Source organism: Buteo buteo, chromosome 24 (assembly GCF_964188355.1).
Source record: "Buteo buteo chromosome 24, bButBut1.hap1.1, whole genome shotgun sequence".
In the NCBI taxonomy this organism is placed as follows: domain Eukaryota; kingdom Metazoa; phylum Chordata; class Aves; order Accipitriformes; family Accipitridae; genus Buteo; species Buteo buteo.
The window spans coordinates 17131082-17148314 of record NC_134194.1 but is presented as its reverse complement, the minus strand read 5'-3'; the positions used below and the strand labels follow the sequence as shown (position 1 = coordinate 17148314).

Sequence of the window (17233 nt, the reverse complement as noted above, 5' to 3'; positions counted from 1 at the left end):
TTATCAATCACTTGCTTGATGGAGCCCTAAGTGGAAGACGCGAGTGACTGTAGTGCTAAGGCTTCATTTCCTGACTGTCTGAAGTCCCCTGTTTCTCAAATCATGTTTCTCAAACATGTTGAGTAAAATCCAAAGGCAGGTATTACTCACTCGTTTTTCCACTAGCCTCAGCAGCAGTCGGAATCTCTCATCATCCTTCACCCACTGCGGCAACTCTTTTTCACCCTGACTTTGAGCTTGTTCCAACTGTTCCTTCAGTTCCCTCAGCACCGAGATCTCCTGAACCAGCCGATCGTGCCAGGTTTTCGAAGCTTGCAGGTCCAGCTCCAGGTCTAGTGAAGTGCGGATTAGGCGCTCTGTACCAAAGGACTTGATTGAAGGCTAGAAAAGAAGAGGTGTAGGAACACAGTGATGAGAACTGTCCCAACCACTCCCCCCATGAAGGGCCAAATGCATCATGAGCCCCATTTTCCCAGTACTTCTCTTTGCACAAAATATCTCTATTGAACCTGTTTTCCAATCCTTCTCAAGACAGAAAACACAAACTCAAATAAGTCTTATAGACAGGCCTTTTGATTTCGGTGTTTCCACTAAATATCTTCCTTGGCAGTTTCTCCAAACCAAACAACTCTTGCTTGCACACCTTGCTCCTATGTTTAATGTCTCATCTTCAGATGAATCCACCCGTGTTTGTTTTTTCCAGTAACATTATGTTGCCTTCAGCTAGTTTCAAACACAAGCTGCCTCAAGAAAACCATCTCCTTCAGAACTCAGCATCAGTATCCCGGGGGAATTTCAGTGATTGCCATCACAACGGGCACAGGGGTGCATTCTGTGCCACGGAGTCACTACAACAGGGTCACTTGAGCATCTGAGACATCGTTCTCCTCACCCTCTTCCCCAGCTCCTCACATTTATTATAAGTACCTATGAATCTCACAACAATAAACACAGCAAAACTGTTTGTGCTACTTCTGCTCTGACAAGATGGAAAATACCAGGAACCTTCTTCCTAAACTGATTGTTCTAAATGAGTTCCAACTTAAACATTCCTGTCATATTCTGATATATCAAAGAAAAGTAGCCTTGAGAGACTTCTCACACACAAAGGAAAGGTTGTGAATGAAAGCATGTGGCAACTGATTTATGTTTGCAAATTCTTCCTTTAAAACAGTTTTCCGGTGTTTGCAAGTGTCTACTCTAGAGAAAAAAAAAAGTGGTGATGTTTTTACCCGTTTCACTCTGACACTTCGTCTCTCCATTGCATTTCGTATGAAGGGAGGCTTTTTGGATAGCGTTGAACTGTCACTATCACTGCGATTCAGCTGAAAATGAAAACAAAACCTGTATTTTTCATGAAAGAAATACAAGCAGTGCATACACACATTATTAGCAAGATCAGAGGGTTCTGTAAGTGATTATAAGCAGTGATGTAAGCAGAAATATGAAGTTTGGTGAACAAGTACAGCGGACAGCTGCTACTCCAATCTGAGTGCACAACATGCAATCCATTTGGCACGGCCAGATCCTGCCACAAGCCTTGAACTCTGTCCCTTTTTGGGAACAGACTGCATGGAAAGAGAGACACTAAGTCTGGGTATAATATGGGACTCTACCCCACTGCCCTTCTTCTGTGCAAGTAACTAGGCTGGGCAAAACAGCCTAGAAAAATAACCTCTAAGTAATAAAAAAAATTACTCTTTTCTAGTGTCTGTAAAACATGGGACTATTTTATTAGAGATTTCTCTTTTCTCCAGTCACCTGTATTTTAAGCTAGTGGTGCAAGAGGTAGGTTTACCTGTAAGCTATTCACCTGGGTTTTTCAACTTAAAGAGTTGTCATGTTACACACATACAGTCTGCCTTCTTTTGTGATTGCCTCTAGACTCTTATGAAGAGCTCAGCTCAGGTAGGATTTAATTCCCTTCTCATGTTCCTTCTCAGAGTTGGGGGCAAGGGGGAACAGGCGTGTGGGATCTGCATGTGCTGGGACACAGTACCTCTACCACCCAAGCACAGGCCACTGCTGCAAATTAAACAAGGTTTGTTTCTATGGAAGCACCTGCTTCTGAATCAGAGAAAACCTGCACATCAAATCTGGCACAGCTGTATTAAGAGTATGCTCACTTAGGACAGGTCATCCATGATAAAACGCAGTGCTTGCTTGTTTGCCAATTCAATTTAAAAGATGAGTTATTTATAGTTTAGGCTGACCCTCAATCCAGGAAATAATTGTGAACAAACATTTCAAAGCAGTGGAAGTGACATCCTGACCCAGTACGTGGCCTGTTCAGTTACCTTCAGACAAAGCACACTGGAGGCTTTCAAGCTTTCACAAATTTTGCTGACATTGTCAGGTATTTGCCTTTCCATTTCTATCCAGCTTGCATGTTCACCTCATCTAAAGTCAGGTGGACACAGCTAACTCAGTTCAAGTTAGCGCAGAACAGTCTTAAAAAAGCAGGAAAGGGTTTCATATGCAGCTTATTCATCACTGTCTTACAGCAGCCCTTCCAGGTTAGTTTGAGCATGTCAACATGCTCCACGTACCACAAACATACATAGTTTATAAATTTGTGCTTAATACTATAAGGAAAGATACTGTCTCGGAGGTGAGGACAGAGCAACTTCTTAAGTCAAAGGGGGAGAGAAGAAAGCACTGTCAGGTCTCTGTGAAAAATTCAGACTAAGTGAACATTGATATCATGTATTAATTAGTGAAACACAGCATTTATAACGTAAGGATTGTATTTGCCTTACCCGACACACATATTGACTTTGTGGTCCTGGTGAAAAAGTTTTTGAGCGGATGATAGTGCTACCTCTGACAAACTGAGTTTGGGGTGGATTTGCTGCTCTTTTGTCCTTTGGACGAACTACGGTAGAAGACTGTGCAAGGCTCTCCGTGTTTGTCTCTTTATCCACCTAAAAGACAGATACTGCACTGTAAATGCCACCTTGCCATCTTACCGATGACACATACCCAGGGCTGTCTGACAGCCACCTGTGATACATCTCCGCTTTCAGTCCCAAAGGCATCGCATTAAAAAACAGATATTCTTTAGCCCTTTTCATGTAGGGTGTCCTGACACTTCACTCCTTGAACTCAGTAGCTGCTATGTTAACTGTATCACTCCCTAAGGGCTCCACATCCATTGATCGCTGTACAACACAATTGATTCCAACAAGCTTTGCCTGTTGATCCAGTACATCAATGTGACCTGGTAATCTCACACAGAACAGAGGTATGATTATAAAGACCATTTCCTTACTTGCTGTGCATCTGCAGCAACAATCCAAATCGCTGGAAGTGCATGCACAGAGAGCACGTGTACAGCACACGTTTGTTAGGCCACAACTACATTCAGAATTAAACAAGGTCAAAGCCACTGTCACGTTAATGAGAACAGTTTTCATGACCAGCAAAAAGAAGGCATGAAATGATGCTATATTAACTGTGGGACAAAATGTAGAGTTATTTTAAAAGATTTCAGGTAAATAAACTTTTAAACATCAGTGATGAACTTTCAAATAACTGCTGTAGCCTTGCTCAGCTCAACAGCAACCCAGTTCAGCTGAGCAATGGGAAGCTTAACTCATCTTTCCGTTCAAAAGGCCCTTGACATTACCTTCACTGCTATTTCCATGTGCAGCTGGGAATTCAGACTTTCTTCTGTTTCCCACAGCGATTTTCCAGCACAGAATTCTTCTTCCTCCTCTGCTTCATTTTCACTGACCTCGTCCTGTTCTTCCTGATCAGGAATGTCTTCATCTTGCCTGTTAAGAACAGCTTTGTTACTGAACTGGCCTATTGTGGACAATATTCTGCTGCTGCAGCAGGAGTTATCTCCTGCAAGCTGCTGGACAGAAACGCATCCCCAAGGCAGCCAGTTGTACCTGGCAGATCCTGTAGCCACTGAGATTACACAAACACAGGCTTATAAGAGAATAACTGAAACTGGAGTAAAGCTGCACCAGAAGGCAACCATTACAGCCAAAAACTTCACACTGACCTTGCTTCAAAAGCAGCAAGCTAAGGGTTCAGCCATATGGTCTGAGCTCAAGATGAGTGCATCTTAAGGGGAGCTCTCAGGATGCCATTAATAATTAATCTTAGTTTAAAAAGTGATGCTGGACAAAACTGAAGCGTTGTTTTAACATCCTTCTCAGCTCCTTTGAACTCACAGCTGGCTTCCCCATCAAACCCATTGGACAGGCTTGCTTTTTGTTTCAAATGTCAGGCTCCATTAATAAAATCTGAATCTGAATATGTAAACAGCAGCCAAAACTAATATTCAAGCAAAGCCTTGCACCATACAGTGGAGCCTTTATGGATGCCCATAGAACACTGTTCAAATAACACAATTAGTGTAGTGCTATTAACTATTTTCAACGTTTATCAGTTTTGTTCTCATTCCCCAAGCACAACCTCCAGAACAGAAGAATCAGGATTTTTCACCAAAGCAGGAGACAGAAGAAGCCTCCCACAGCTCTGTTTCATCTGCTTTTTTCTCTGCGCATGAATCCCCAAATGGTCTGATCATCCCGCAGTGCTGATGGTGGGATGCTACCTACCAGCTCTCTCCACTAGTTAAAGTGCTTCTGCTTTCCTCCAATTTCTTCTCCACAGCTTCCAGTTCAACAGCTGTCTGCTCTAAGAGTGCTGAGACAGAGTCCTGAGGAGAGCAAGAGGCTTCTTGTGAAGATACGACTCTCACAAACTGCAAAGCGCCCAGCCTTTCTGGTCAGAACAGCTCCAACCAGCTTTCCTCTGGTGGCAGGAAAGAGTCGTAGTCTCTACACCTGTGTTGTTCAAGCAGCCTATTGCACATACAGTGCTCAGTCAAGCCTGTGTGAGCACACCTGGCCCACCTCCCCCAGTTACACTAGCATACGCACGTGTGCAGCTATAGGCTGAGCATATTGCATGCCATGCACGTGCAAAGGTAAGTCTGTATCTTGACTCGCTCAGCAAAGTCATTGCAGCAAGGTGAACTGTCTAGTGGGAAGAAAGGCAAAAGCTCACACATCACTTACACCAGACCACATACCACATCCCTCAGCTTCGTGAGGAGCAGATTTCAGTAAGTATTTAGCCCAGGACAAGGGCGTATCTGTAATCGACATGTTAATTATTTTGCTGCACTTAATGACATTTTCAAGTTCTAAATATAAACACACCAGCCTTCACTTCTTGTCTATTGTGACAGTCCTTCAGCCACATAAACTCTCTCATTAGTACTGTTTAGAAGAGATTTGTTTGATTTAAGCAGTTGTTCTTACTGTTTTTTCAGTGCAGGGTACTTCAGAGTGAATGTTTCCTTGTTTACTTTTCCTGTTTTGCTTCTGCAGATACTTGTAACTAAGGAGGTTATACCAACGGGTTGATTTCTCTCCGGATCTACATATTTCAGCAAGGCTAATTTGTGCTCCACCCTATTGAGAACAAAACCACAGTTTTAGTGTAATACTAAAAGGAACAACTACCACATCAGTCAGAAGAAATGAGAGTGAAAATCCAGGACTATTTGACTTTGGCAAGTTTGACAAAAAGAAAAATTCTCCTGTTTATCCCCATTTCAACAGCACTAGTAATGCTTTATGTTTAATTATTTTAACATTGTCTAGGGCTTCCAATCTAAATAGCAAGTGTTTCACTGCAGTTCCTGTGTACAAGAATCCAGAAGTATGAACAGTGCTACTGCTGCTAGGAAAAATTACAGCCAGAGCTTCAAAGAAAAAGAGAAAGGAACAGGAGATGAAGACTCCCTTCCAAGAAATTTGCAAGGCTGACAAAAATCACTGCCTCAGACTGAGATGCTTTAGCTTTGTATAAGCCGTTCCACTTCATCTGCCTTGTCATTTTTTACTGCGTTACATTTAGTACACATCCTGACACATTCAAAACCAAAGTAAAACTGATTCACAATTTATTTAATCCATGTCGAGTGGACTCCATTGCACCAGCCCAGTCCAGCAGACTGCATGCTGAGCATACCTCCTGCAAGTTAGCATGCTCCCACCTGGAGCTCATGCTGCCAAAAGAGAAAAACCCCATTTGGAAAACACATGCTTTCCTGAACCAAAGTGTGCTTTGCAAAGCAAGCAAAGGAAGAAATGCAGAAGCACCATAAAACATGTATCCCTCCAGTCAAGGGAGATGCTACGGAACACGTGCAGAACAGAACATCAACTTTTCAGTAACTTAATGGCTGCTTATGTCCCAGCTCAACACACCCTACTCATGTTCTGGAGTACAATACTCCAGAAATAGTGCTATTAAAATAAACTTGCTCAGGTAACACTGAGCAACAAAAAAGCTCTTCTAACAACAGAAGGCAGCTGGCTATGGCAATGCTAGCACTGAAAAAACTATACTCATAAGGATTTTAACAGTGTAGAGTAATAGCAGTTTTTAAAAAAATCCTTCAGAGATCTTTAATATTCTACAGTAGCTTCCAAATTCCTGTAAGCCCATTCTCAATTACATTACAACAAATGTTTCCAAAACGAAGAAAAACAGTTCGTGTTTCACATTAAATCATAGGAGAAGGGAAATCTAGTAGTCTGACAAAGTCACCGGTAGTTCTGTAACAGAACATTTATCCAATAGATTTTTTTTCCTGATCAAAACTGTCATTGCAAAGAACACTATCTGGGAGAGATCATATAGCTAAGGATTATCAAGAAAACTTCCAGAGAAATTGCCATACTTCAGAGTTTAAAATTTTGTCTAATTAAAAAGAGGAAACAAACACAAGGATATTAAAATAGAGATTAATACTAACCAAACATTCTTCAAGGTGAGACTTATCTACAGTGCAAACATCGACTCTTAAAGTCTTATGGCGTAAAGCCGGGTAAGAGATAGAAACCCAAAATACTTCATTGTACACAAGATTGTCTGAAGCTTCCACCGGTCTTGTGCGAAACAAGCAGCTTGTGCTTTCTGAACAGGGCAGGACAGCCACGCGAATGTTCCTGTTGAAAAAAGCATTGCAATCAGTACTACCATACAGGTTTGCAGTTCCCTGCATTGCAACAGCTCCATGAATCTGTAAGTGAAATTCATCCTAAGCACCGTGGACATTACTGTCCTATCGTGGTCTTTGGAATATCAGTCAGCTGAGAAAAAAGGAACATCTCGTCACAACATCAGAGACATGAAGTGGCATGAGTTGCCATAGACTTCATCCTTCTGAATCTTGTAATTGAACACCATGGGATTATGTTTTACATGGTTGTTTACGTCTGTGCAACTTGTCACAGTGCTAACATACCCTTTTGTAAGTAGAAACAGCTACACAAAAATGAATCAAATTTTTGTCGGCTTATTCAACACACAGCTGAATTTAAAAAACTTGTGACTAGAATGAGTCTAGTAGAAGCTGTACATTTCCCCACACACGCATCTGTGCAGCTGTCCACGGATGGGTTCTGTAGCAGAACGAACACCCCCACTCAATGCCATTGCTCTGGGCGCTGCTACAGTTAAGAACCTTGCTGGCTAGTGCTAATTCCAGGCAAGTCTTTTCCTAGCAAATACAGACCTTTGAGGAAAAATCTGCACCTTGTTTCAGTCTGAAGGTTTATTATTATCTGTTTAATTCCCACTAGAATCTAATAAAAATACTTCAAGCATGTTTATTTCACCCACTTACACTTTTTGATCTTGTTGTAACAGCAGTGCTGGAACATTACTCAGCTGGATGACCAGTATCGCAAATTGTTTATTTTTGTCATCATATCTGAATTGGAAAGACAGAAAAAAGCATTATTATTAGAGAAGCCTGCCTTGGCCTCCACTAATTTCATTAACACAAACAAAAAACATTAAAAAATTACAAACAAGACAAAACTATAGTGGGACCACGGCTTGCCTATAGCTTAAAACAAAACCAGTTTCATATTACATGAAGTTTTGCTGCCAGAACATCCAGAACTTAGGAATTCAAATGCAATGGACTACAAATTAGACCTAACACACATTGCTTTTCCTGAGGTCTAGCTAAATTGCTGTACTGCAACTAAAACCTTTTGAAAGGCCTTGTATAATGACTGCAATATAAAGAAGTTACAAGTAGAAATACTTGAAGTACAACAGTGAAGATGTTAGGGGTAACCATTGTTCTACTGTTGATGGCCATGACAAGAGAGTTTTGTGCTACTTATTTTTCCTCAAATCACAAATAACCTTCCACTAAGTCATTTAAAGAAGATGCCTCTGTGCCTATCCTCCTACGCCTTACCCACTACTTGTGGGTTTCAGGTGTGGTCAATGATTATGATTACCATTTACCCTCAGCAGTTTTTTTCCCCCACAAGCTGCACACTAAAAGAAATCGCAAGCCAGCAAAAGGCTTTCTCCAGCCCAGTGCTGTCAGTGCTCCCATTGCTGGTTTGCACCCTCATACCACACTATCGCCAGTTGATTTCCACTGACATAAAAGAGGATAACTGGGCCAAGGACCTCCTGGAGTTGAGTGTAATTCTCAATTACACTTCAAAGAGGGCATTAGTTAGTTAATACTAATAGGGCAGGATAAACAGGGTAAGAAAACAGAACAGAAAGCACTATCTTCTAAATGCCATATATCATTCTTTCCATTGGAAGGAAAATCCAATAAAAATGTGTAGCGCTTACCTCATTGCAATTTGCACTTTAGCTGTCCCAACTGCTTCTGTATCATCGCTGTCAAACACCATCACTTCTGACAGACATGGTCTGAAAGAAATCAAAGACAATTAAGGACTTGATTTCCTCTTATTGAAGTGCTAGCATTCAGGTGATACAAGATCTTTTCCCTTCCATTCAGGGGTTGGGTATATGGATTTTATAAAACTAGCAGCTAAAAGAAAGCCCATTTAAGAAGTAAGTGCAATCATCCTTAGATGTATTACAGTGCTTATCAGCAGAAAGTCATATGCCTTCCCCCTTCACTGCCAAAAAAAGCCACACAAAAGACTGCAAAAATAAGGCAGTGGGGGATTTTTAAAGGGTTCCCTTGACTGGATTTTAGTAAAGGCAGCTGACTGCCCAGCAACAGAAATAAGACTTAACAACTGCAATCCTGTCCTGCATCATGACAGCAAAAATTCTCAAGTTTGATTAGATTTAAGTCATTCCTTTGTTTCTTTAAGAAATCAAAGTTCCCTAAGCACATTAAAAGTGACAGAGTACACTGACTGGTCTTCCTTGAAACAGCTACCTGCATCATTTCCCTCCCAATGTACTCTTCCTCCAAAGTTTTATGCACTGAAAGTCCCCAAAAATACATTCATTGTCTAACTGACTCAGGGACTATGCTGTAGCACATGAAAACAGGATTAGCATTCTTCTCTTCTAAGTATTTTCCATATTACTTAGCACTTTCTTGCATTTCATTACATTTCAGCTACAGAGCACAAATGTATTGCTCATTCTGCCCTCACCATTTATTATGGGCATCAGAATGATACTTGTAGTCATTACAAAGGTTGGTAAGTCAACAACCCAAACAACACTAAGTAACATCAGGCACTGAGTGTGCATGGGATGCCTTCTGTAATTGTCACACATTATCCCTCCTCCCCTCTCCACAAAGCTCCCTATCCCATTGAGGGGACACAGGGGTCCTAAGACACCCAACTGTCTGACTGCTTGGCTTAAGCCCATGAAGTCTAATTTACAGAAGCATTGCACTTTCTTGTCAAAGCGAATTATGCTGTAAACAAAAAATTACTCATTTATGTGGAGAATTAATGAAGATAATGAATGAATGAATGAATGGGGGGAATATGAGATGAGCAATTTTTCACCTCTACAGTCGTGTCTTGCAACAAATGACCCCATAATTCATCTCGACGCCAATAAAAACAGCAGGAAAACCCATGTTAGATGCAGGGAAACCAGGTATCAATAAGATCAGTACTTTCCAGTGACCTTTCTGTCAAACCACCCCAGACAGCTTTAGCAAGCAGTAACGGAGATCCAGAAACCCAGCAAGAGCAGTGATGCTCAGCTCCAGCTATAAGCTACGCACTTAGGGGGAGAAGTCCTGCCAAAATCACGTACAGGATCCAAGCACTTGGGAACTGCGTTGCAGCACATACGCATCCATGAGGCAGTTCAAGGTGCTTCTGCTGTCTTCCTTACACATCCCAAAGTCCTCTCATGCTGACTGAGGGCTGCCATTGACACCAGAATGGCTGACTGACAGGAGGGGAACTTTACACCTGCCAGATGGCTCCATCACGGCAGCAGTCATAGCTTACCAGCACCTCCACGAACAGACCAGCTGTTCAAACAGTTCTCTGTGAGCTTGCTTTCAGCTACTTCTATTATGGGAAGCATGGGTCATTTTGATATTCAAATTCGACATGCTCATAGTTTTTTCAGAAGCATTAAGAAATCTGAGATTGAGAACTTTAGCCACCAAATTACAAAAAAGATCACAACGAGCAGTATTCCAGCTGACTCCTGTGTGCAACGCTGAGTCACTGGCTTCTTCCTAGAGAGAGATCTGATGTCTACCTTTGTACAGACGCCTCATATACCCCGCTATCTCCAGCAACAGATTCATCAGACACTGCAGCTGACACACACGCCACCTTCAGTGCCGTCCCTCCAGCTGTATTTATACCTATCAGAAAAGCACAGAGGAAAATCAAAAAGAGGTGTTAACGCAAACAAACTGTCTGGATCAGGAGTAGCTTTTTTTCTTATCCTCCCCTTGAATTGCATTTTTTCTCCGCCCAAGTACTGTTAAGCAACACCACATTTCTGAAGACAGAGAGGACACAGGTAGGGCGGGCTGTGCTCCACAGCCACCGTGAGGTTAGTGCTTCAGGAACGTGCCTGACTGCCCTGGAGAGCAAAAAGCCCCTGGACAACCAGAGGAACAGCCTATGTGGTGGAGGCGAGAGCAGGGCTTTATTGCACAGTCAGTGCCCATTTCATACCCGAGTCCTGCAGCAGCATACCCACGGGCTGAGGTTATGTGGCGGCTGTGCCGAGTGCATTACAACTGGCCACCCGGCACCTCCACGGGTGCAGGTCCTTGCAGGTAACACGAGGAGAGGCTTTCAAAGCACTGGAAAGGCAGGAAGGTACCCATGACAAAATGGGCAATGTGCAGAAGCAGCAGAACTTCTAAATTCTAGTGAAGTTATAGATATGAGCCAATAAAACAGCTCCCTACTCCAAGTCACCCTTAAGCAGGTAGAAGGCCTTCTGGTCCCAGCTACCCAGCGAGCAGCGGCTGGGCAAACGCTACTGCCCAAGCTCTGGCCAAGTATGGATTACGTGGAGAGCTTATGCCAAGTTTAGCTTCAAGAAGAGGGAACAGCAAAAAACCACCACCTGCCTACACCTAAACCCAAAAGGCTTGTGTACCCAGGACAGAAGATAGGTCCAGAAAGACTAGGTTAAGTAGCTAAACACGGAGAGAAAGAGAGATTATAGGATTTAAAGTAGCAGCACCATGCAGGAATACAGGGAAAAGGAGATAGGGAAGAGAAACCGAGGAAGTTGAAGCAAGCAGTTTTGCACAGACGTGTTGTCTCACGTGGATTTCTTGTGCTACAGAACAGGGAAAGATATGCCCTGGAAACTTCTGCAAATTCTGCACCTTTTCACTTAAACCATCACACTTCTGCAGAGATATGCTTCAGCTGAGAATCTGGAGAACTCTGTCTGCCAAGGTGGCTAACGAGTGCTGGAACATACCCAGCTCTTAGCTCTCCCTCACTGTCAGGGCTTTGGGAGACCTGCTCCGAGAGCGAGGAGATGCCACGTTGTCACACCGGGAGCAGCTGCAACCCCACAGCAGAAGTGCGGCAATGCACTCCTCTCCAAGGGGCTTTCGTCTTTCAGAAGTGGTCTCTCTTTCCCATAGCCTTAGGAAAGCACGTGTCCCCAAACCAATATATGGTTTTCATCCCATATTTTCTTTACTACAGAGCAAGTTTAGGGTGGTTTTTGGCACAGTCTCACAAAACCACTTAAAGAATTAAAAACAGCTTTGAAAAAACATTGGTGCAAAAAGCGTGCAAGCTCAACGTAAGGTTATGGAACAATATAAGGACTTGTACAATCAACAGTAAAGGGTGCTACAGGTAACACCAATATATTGAGTGCATGTGTGCAATTTGGGCCCATTTATCCATGTATTTTTTGACACCACCACTGAATGGTATTTTTCATCTTGATATTCCCATGGAACCATTGGACAGAAATAAACCTCCAGACCTTTTCCCCGTAGGCCAAACCACACGAATAAAAGTTAGCATCTGCAACACAATATATCAGTCATTAGCTGAAACAAATGGATCTATTTAATACTGGCATTCACAGTTTAATCCATCCTCCCTCCTGCCGTGTGCAAGGGCCTGGCCCCTGCTGCGCTCCTGATCATAGGCTATGCTGGAGGTATGTGGGCTGGGTCAAAACAATGTTTCTTCTTTCCTCAGTGCTACTTGTACCTCCTATTCCATGGTTTTAATATGAAAATAATTTCTTCCCCGCTGGCTGCCTTTCTAGATCAAGTTGTTTGAGTTTTACACACCGCTCCCTGAAATGCCACTCCGGGAATCCCTTTGCGTGAGGCTTGCTTACTGGGAAGGACACAGCGGGCTGGTCTCCACATGCTTAAGCTCTTTTTCTCCTTCAATTACCAATGCCATCTAGTCATTTCAACCCAAAAAGCCTTCATTTTTGACCACTTCACCTGAGCACCTTCCAGCCAAAGGGGTGGGGGGGCGGTGGGCAGGCAGTGAATACAGAAGGCGCACAAAACCCAGCAGTGAAGTGGGTGTCTGTCTGTACAGCAGAATGCTGAAGTGTAAACCTGAATAAAGACGAATGGTTCCCTGAAAAGGATTCATCATGCAGCCATCCTTTTCCTTAGTTTTTTTGCAAAGCACTTGGAAGCTCAGCCCTGCAACTCTTACAGCACGCTGAACCTGTAACTTTTTCATATGGCTAATTAACACAAAATCTGGATTTTCTGTTTTAAGCCTTAAGTCTCTAAAGAGGTATCACACTAAAAAGAAAGTTCATGGAAGAGTTCAGAACTGGCTAAACTCTCTTCCGTATTTCCAAGCAGGCAGATAACGCTTCCGATGTTTTTTCATCATTTTTTTCACTCATACCAAGAATTTAAAGTTTGGTCTTCCCTTCCATGGGCTCTCCTGGACACACCATGACAAGGCCTCGAAAAGCCATGTCATGCACTGTCCTCAGATCCGCGCCATTTCCTCAGAGAATGCCAGACTTTGCCAGATCCCAGGTTTTGCTATTAGTTTCACTTAAATTGCTTGGCTATCAGTCAGGTGAGAGAGGAAACCTTATTTCAGCCTCAAAGGTAGCAGATGTTCTGTTCTAGCAGAAAGAAAAAGCAAATCCCTCAGGTACATACTATTCAGCTCTACTTACAGGAACATGTGAGCATGCTTTGCCCATGTGTTTTGGGTGTTACACTGGACCCCCCCCCCCCCAAAATGCCTGAGGAGTAAAATTTCATCTCCTTATCGCCCTGAAATAAACTACTTATGGTGATTATTTTGTCTGCTGACTGGCTAACAGCAATAATCACTTAATCTGCTTAACACCTGAGCTTTCACTTTAACAGCCTTGACAAATCTTGAAGAGCTAAAAAGGTTAGAACTAATCAGCACCCAGTTCTAATAAGAATAATTAGCGTTTCCTACTCAAATGCATAATACTTCTTGCTTGTAGGAAAATGGTAGCTCAAAGGGTAAGATCTGCACTCGTGTCTTTTATTGTATTTTAAATAGTGTCAGCCTTCTTACTGCAGAAGGCAGTGATAACATGGTGCTAGTTCCCTTTATTCACATAGGCTGTTTTATAATCCTATGAAAAACAGAAACAAACTGCACTGCTGGTTCATACAACTATAGCTTGCAAGTTTGTATTGCCTTTAAGGCTCTTTGCTGCAGTTACAAATCCAGTCATTTCACTCGTCTCCGTTGGATTTAACCCAACTACAGTCACAAGGGCTTCAGACAGGCCCCAGCATGAGTGCCCCGACTGCTGCCTACTGCTTTCCATCCACTTCAGCCCAGCCGTCATTCTAAAAAAGGATGAACCCTTCCTACCCACCAATAAGCCATATGCGTGTACGAGAACATCCACTATCTCTAAATGTCTTATTTTATCATGCTCACAATCTAAACACGTTTTTGTTGCTAAGAGACCATCCCCCTCAAAACAGCAGAAATTCAAGCACAGCCTTGACATGTCTGCTCAGCTGAAGTTAATAAATTCATTGCCACTGATTTACTGGGAACCAGAGCAAGTCATTGTGCATGCTGAGGTGGCAGGGAAGGATTTTTATTATCATTTGTTAACTATTAAGCTAAATGGCTTTCCCAGCCTTCCTCAAAAGCTTAGCCAAAAAGTTTGTGTCAATATGGCATTATGAGCCTCCCAGATCCAAAACACTAGATGACATTCTGAATAGTTTAGTGCCAAATTAAACCAGGAATCCCACCACAACCATTTATATTTGCACATGAAATCCCTGCAATTTGTGTATACATGCATATAAGTACACTAAAAACACACCTAGATACAGTCTTCTGCAAGACTCCCAAGATCAGCAGTATTTTCTGTGTACAAATTAAAATACCAACCCTTTCTCCCAAGCAAAATAGAACACAGTTGAATATACTTTTCAACACAAAGATATCAAGATGAAAGACAGCTTTTGAAATATTTTCTTCTCAATGCTTTATAAACTACATTAAATATAAATGCATGCATGTGCATGCAAATTGTTACCATACCTTGACCTAGATGTTTATCTCCTGCTCTAGGCTCTTCCAGTCTACAGTTGCCACTCCCAGTGTTTAGGGTGAGTTCTGAGAGATTTGTACTTATCTCTGCATCATCAAAATCCATATGGCTTGAAAAGGCATCACCAGTTAGGAGTGGGTCTATCACCAGCGGTGAGCAAGGTGGAGATGGAGAAGAGAGAGATGACCTTGGAGATAACGATGTCATGGATTTTGGAGTACCAGACAATGATCTCAGAGCCTGTATGCGACTGGTGGTATCTGCTTTGTGAGTTTTTGCTACTTCGTTTTCATGAATAGTGGTGATACAACCTGACGGTCTAAATCCAGTGGCTCCTTCTAAGAGCAAGTCAAGCTTGCTTTGGTAGTCCGAGTCCAACTGCTCCAGCTGCTCCAGGTGCTCGTAGTAGAGATCAGTGAAACTGGCTGAGGTGGACGAATCCTGGCTGGAGGTGGCAAGAGATCCTCTGCTAGATGCAAGAGAACCAGGGCTGCTGCTCGAGGAGAGGGAAAGCATGCTGGTGGAGAGACTGAAGGAAACAAGTCAGAAAACCATTACACTCTATCTCCTGATTTCTCAGGAAAACACTGCAACGTCACCAAATCTCTAAGCCCACATGGCACATTTTGCTTTGTTAGCTCAGGCCATACGCATTAGTCCCCACAACAACCCAGAACCACAGGCTACCCAGCAGAACAGTTGGTTCACTTTTCAATAAAAATAATATAGTTCATACAAATTTTTTTACTCACCATATCAACCTCTTAAGAGGCCTTGTTTAGGCAAAACAACTCTAATGAATAGTTTCATATCAATTAAAATTAGTGATAACTAATTCTTCCTCCCACATCTGTCTGGAAAAAAACATCTATGGTTCCTGTTAATCTCCAAACCAGACCACAAAACCCAGCAAGGTCCGTGCAAGCAGATGAAGTTACTGCAGCAAACTGTCTCACCATATGGAAATTTTCTTCCATTTGCCTCAATCTTGGACCCACAGCCAAAAGGCAATCTCACAGCTGCCTGGAACTGCCCTCAGAGATCACAGCAGCCAGCAGTTACCTGAAAACTGGCAGGATTTACCTATGTGAAAGACTGCTACATGGAATCCAGGGCCAGGAGAGCAAGGGAAAGAGTTGGGGCTGGTCTGTCAAATCAGTTCACACAAATTATTTATCCCTAGAGATGTAGGTTCAGAACATAACTGACAGCAAAATTAATTTTAAGCAGATGCTGAATAGAAGTTCAGATGAGAAAGCCCAGACACCACTGCACACTGTTTTCTGCTCAGAAGACCCAACAAATCCTCCAGTATTGACTACAACATTTACCATTCCCTAGAAATTCCATTTAAACCAACACTCCTGCTGCAAATATTAAATACCTTGCTTGTTACTGACTGTTTAAAGACCCTTAACCCTCACTTCAGATATGGATTAGCTATTGAAAAATTTCTGCATATGTATAAGTGGCTTAAGTTGCCCCACTGAAAAGCAGTGAGGATGTTAATAAGCCTAATAATCCCTTATTTATTATTTATGGGGTAAAAGCTAGAAGCTGCATTTGTATAATTATGCCCATGACCTTATGAGAAAAAGGCAAGTATGCAGAATTTAGTATAATTTTGGCACAAAATGTCTTCTGCATTTGTATGACAGATGTGCACTGCATCATGTTTGTTCAAAAAAGCTTTTGGGTGAAACATAACTGAAACATGATAGAGTTTTTGCATTGTGACAGTATATACAGATCTGGTGAGGACTAATAAATTTACAGCTTTTCAGTGTATTTCACTATGAAAAGGGAGGGTTTTTTAATTAATCTTTTCCCTATCAACAAACTGGGCTCAACTTCATTTTGTGCATACCTTTGAATGCCAGACATTTTGCATTATGGGGTTAATAACAAATGCTTATTCTTATGAAGGAGCATGCCAAGAACACTGGGCACATAGTTAGGAAGAAATTAGTTTCACATGCTTCTTGGTCACCTCAAAAGATCCCTAATCAGCTAGATGAAATGAAAATACGATGCATTTCCACTGCATAAGAGCATCACAGATAGCTATTCTCCATGGTGGCTTATTTACATGCCAGTCTTGCACTATGATTTCTTTCCAGTCTTTTCGGTGTCATCTTCACAAAACGAAACAGAATCCAAGTGGAGCAGAGGCTACAAACAGAGTAAATTCAGTACACACTGATAGGAAAAACCTCAACCAAACAAAAACCCCACCAAACTCTCTTCCTAACAAAAAAGATAAAAACATAGTTTTAGCTAATGATGATTTGGCCTTACTGCCTGCAGTCATGCATTTGTTTGGAAACAGTAATCCTATGCTCTTCCAAAACTACAGCCTGAACAACCAGACCACATTACAACTACAGAAATGTTTCTATATACTGTATGAACCACAACAGATTCAGGCATATCTCAA

The 17233-nt window shown here is 42.2% G+C and overlaps 1 protein-coding gene across 2 annotated transcripts in view; it reads right to left on the bottom strand.

Moving 5' to 3' along the window:
- The window catches only part of WWC1 (WW and C2 domain containing 1), a 74605-nt gene that overhangs the window by 2646 nt on the left and 54726 nt on the right, over positions 1-17233 (bottom strand). For both annotated transcript variants that reach the window (XM_075056615.1, XM_075056614.1), the window contains 11 exons: positions 14787-15325; positions 10513-10621; positions 8644-8724; positions 7661-7747; positions 6788-6980; positions 5283-5435; positions 4575-4675; positions 3629-3776; positions 2760-2924; positions 1233-1325; positions 151-381 (listed from right to left, as the gene is read on the bottom strand). In XM_075056615.1, the coding sequence (XP_074912716.1) occupies positions 151-381; positions 1233-1325; positions 2760-2924; positions 3629-3776; positions 4575-4675; positions 5283-5435; positions 6788-6980; positions 7661-7747; positions 8644-8724; positions 10513-10621; positions 14787-15325 (1900 nt within the window). The remainder of the gene's footprint in view (positions 1-150; positions 382-1232; positions 1326-2759; positions 2925-3628; positions 3777-4574; positions 4676-5282; positions 5436-6787; positions 6981-7660; positions 7748-8643; positions 8725-10512; positions 10622-14786; positions 15326-17233) is intronic.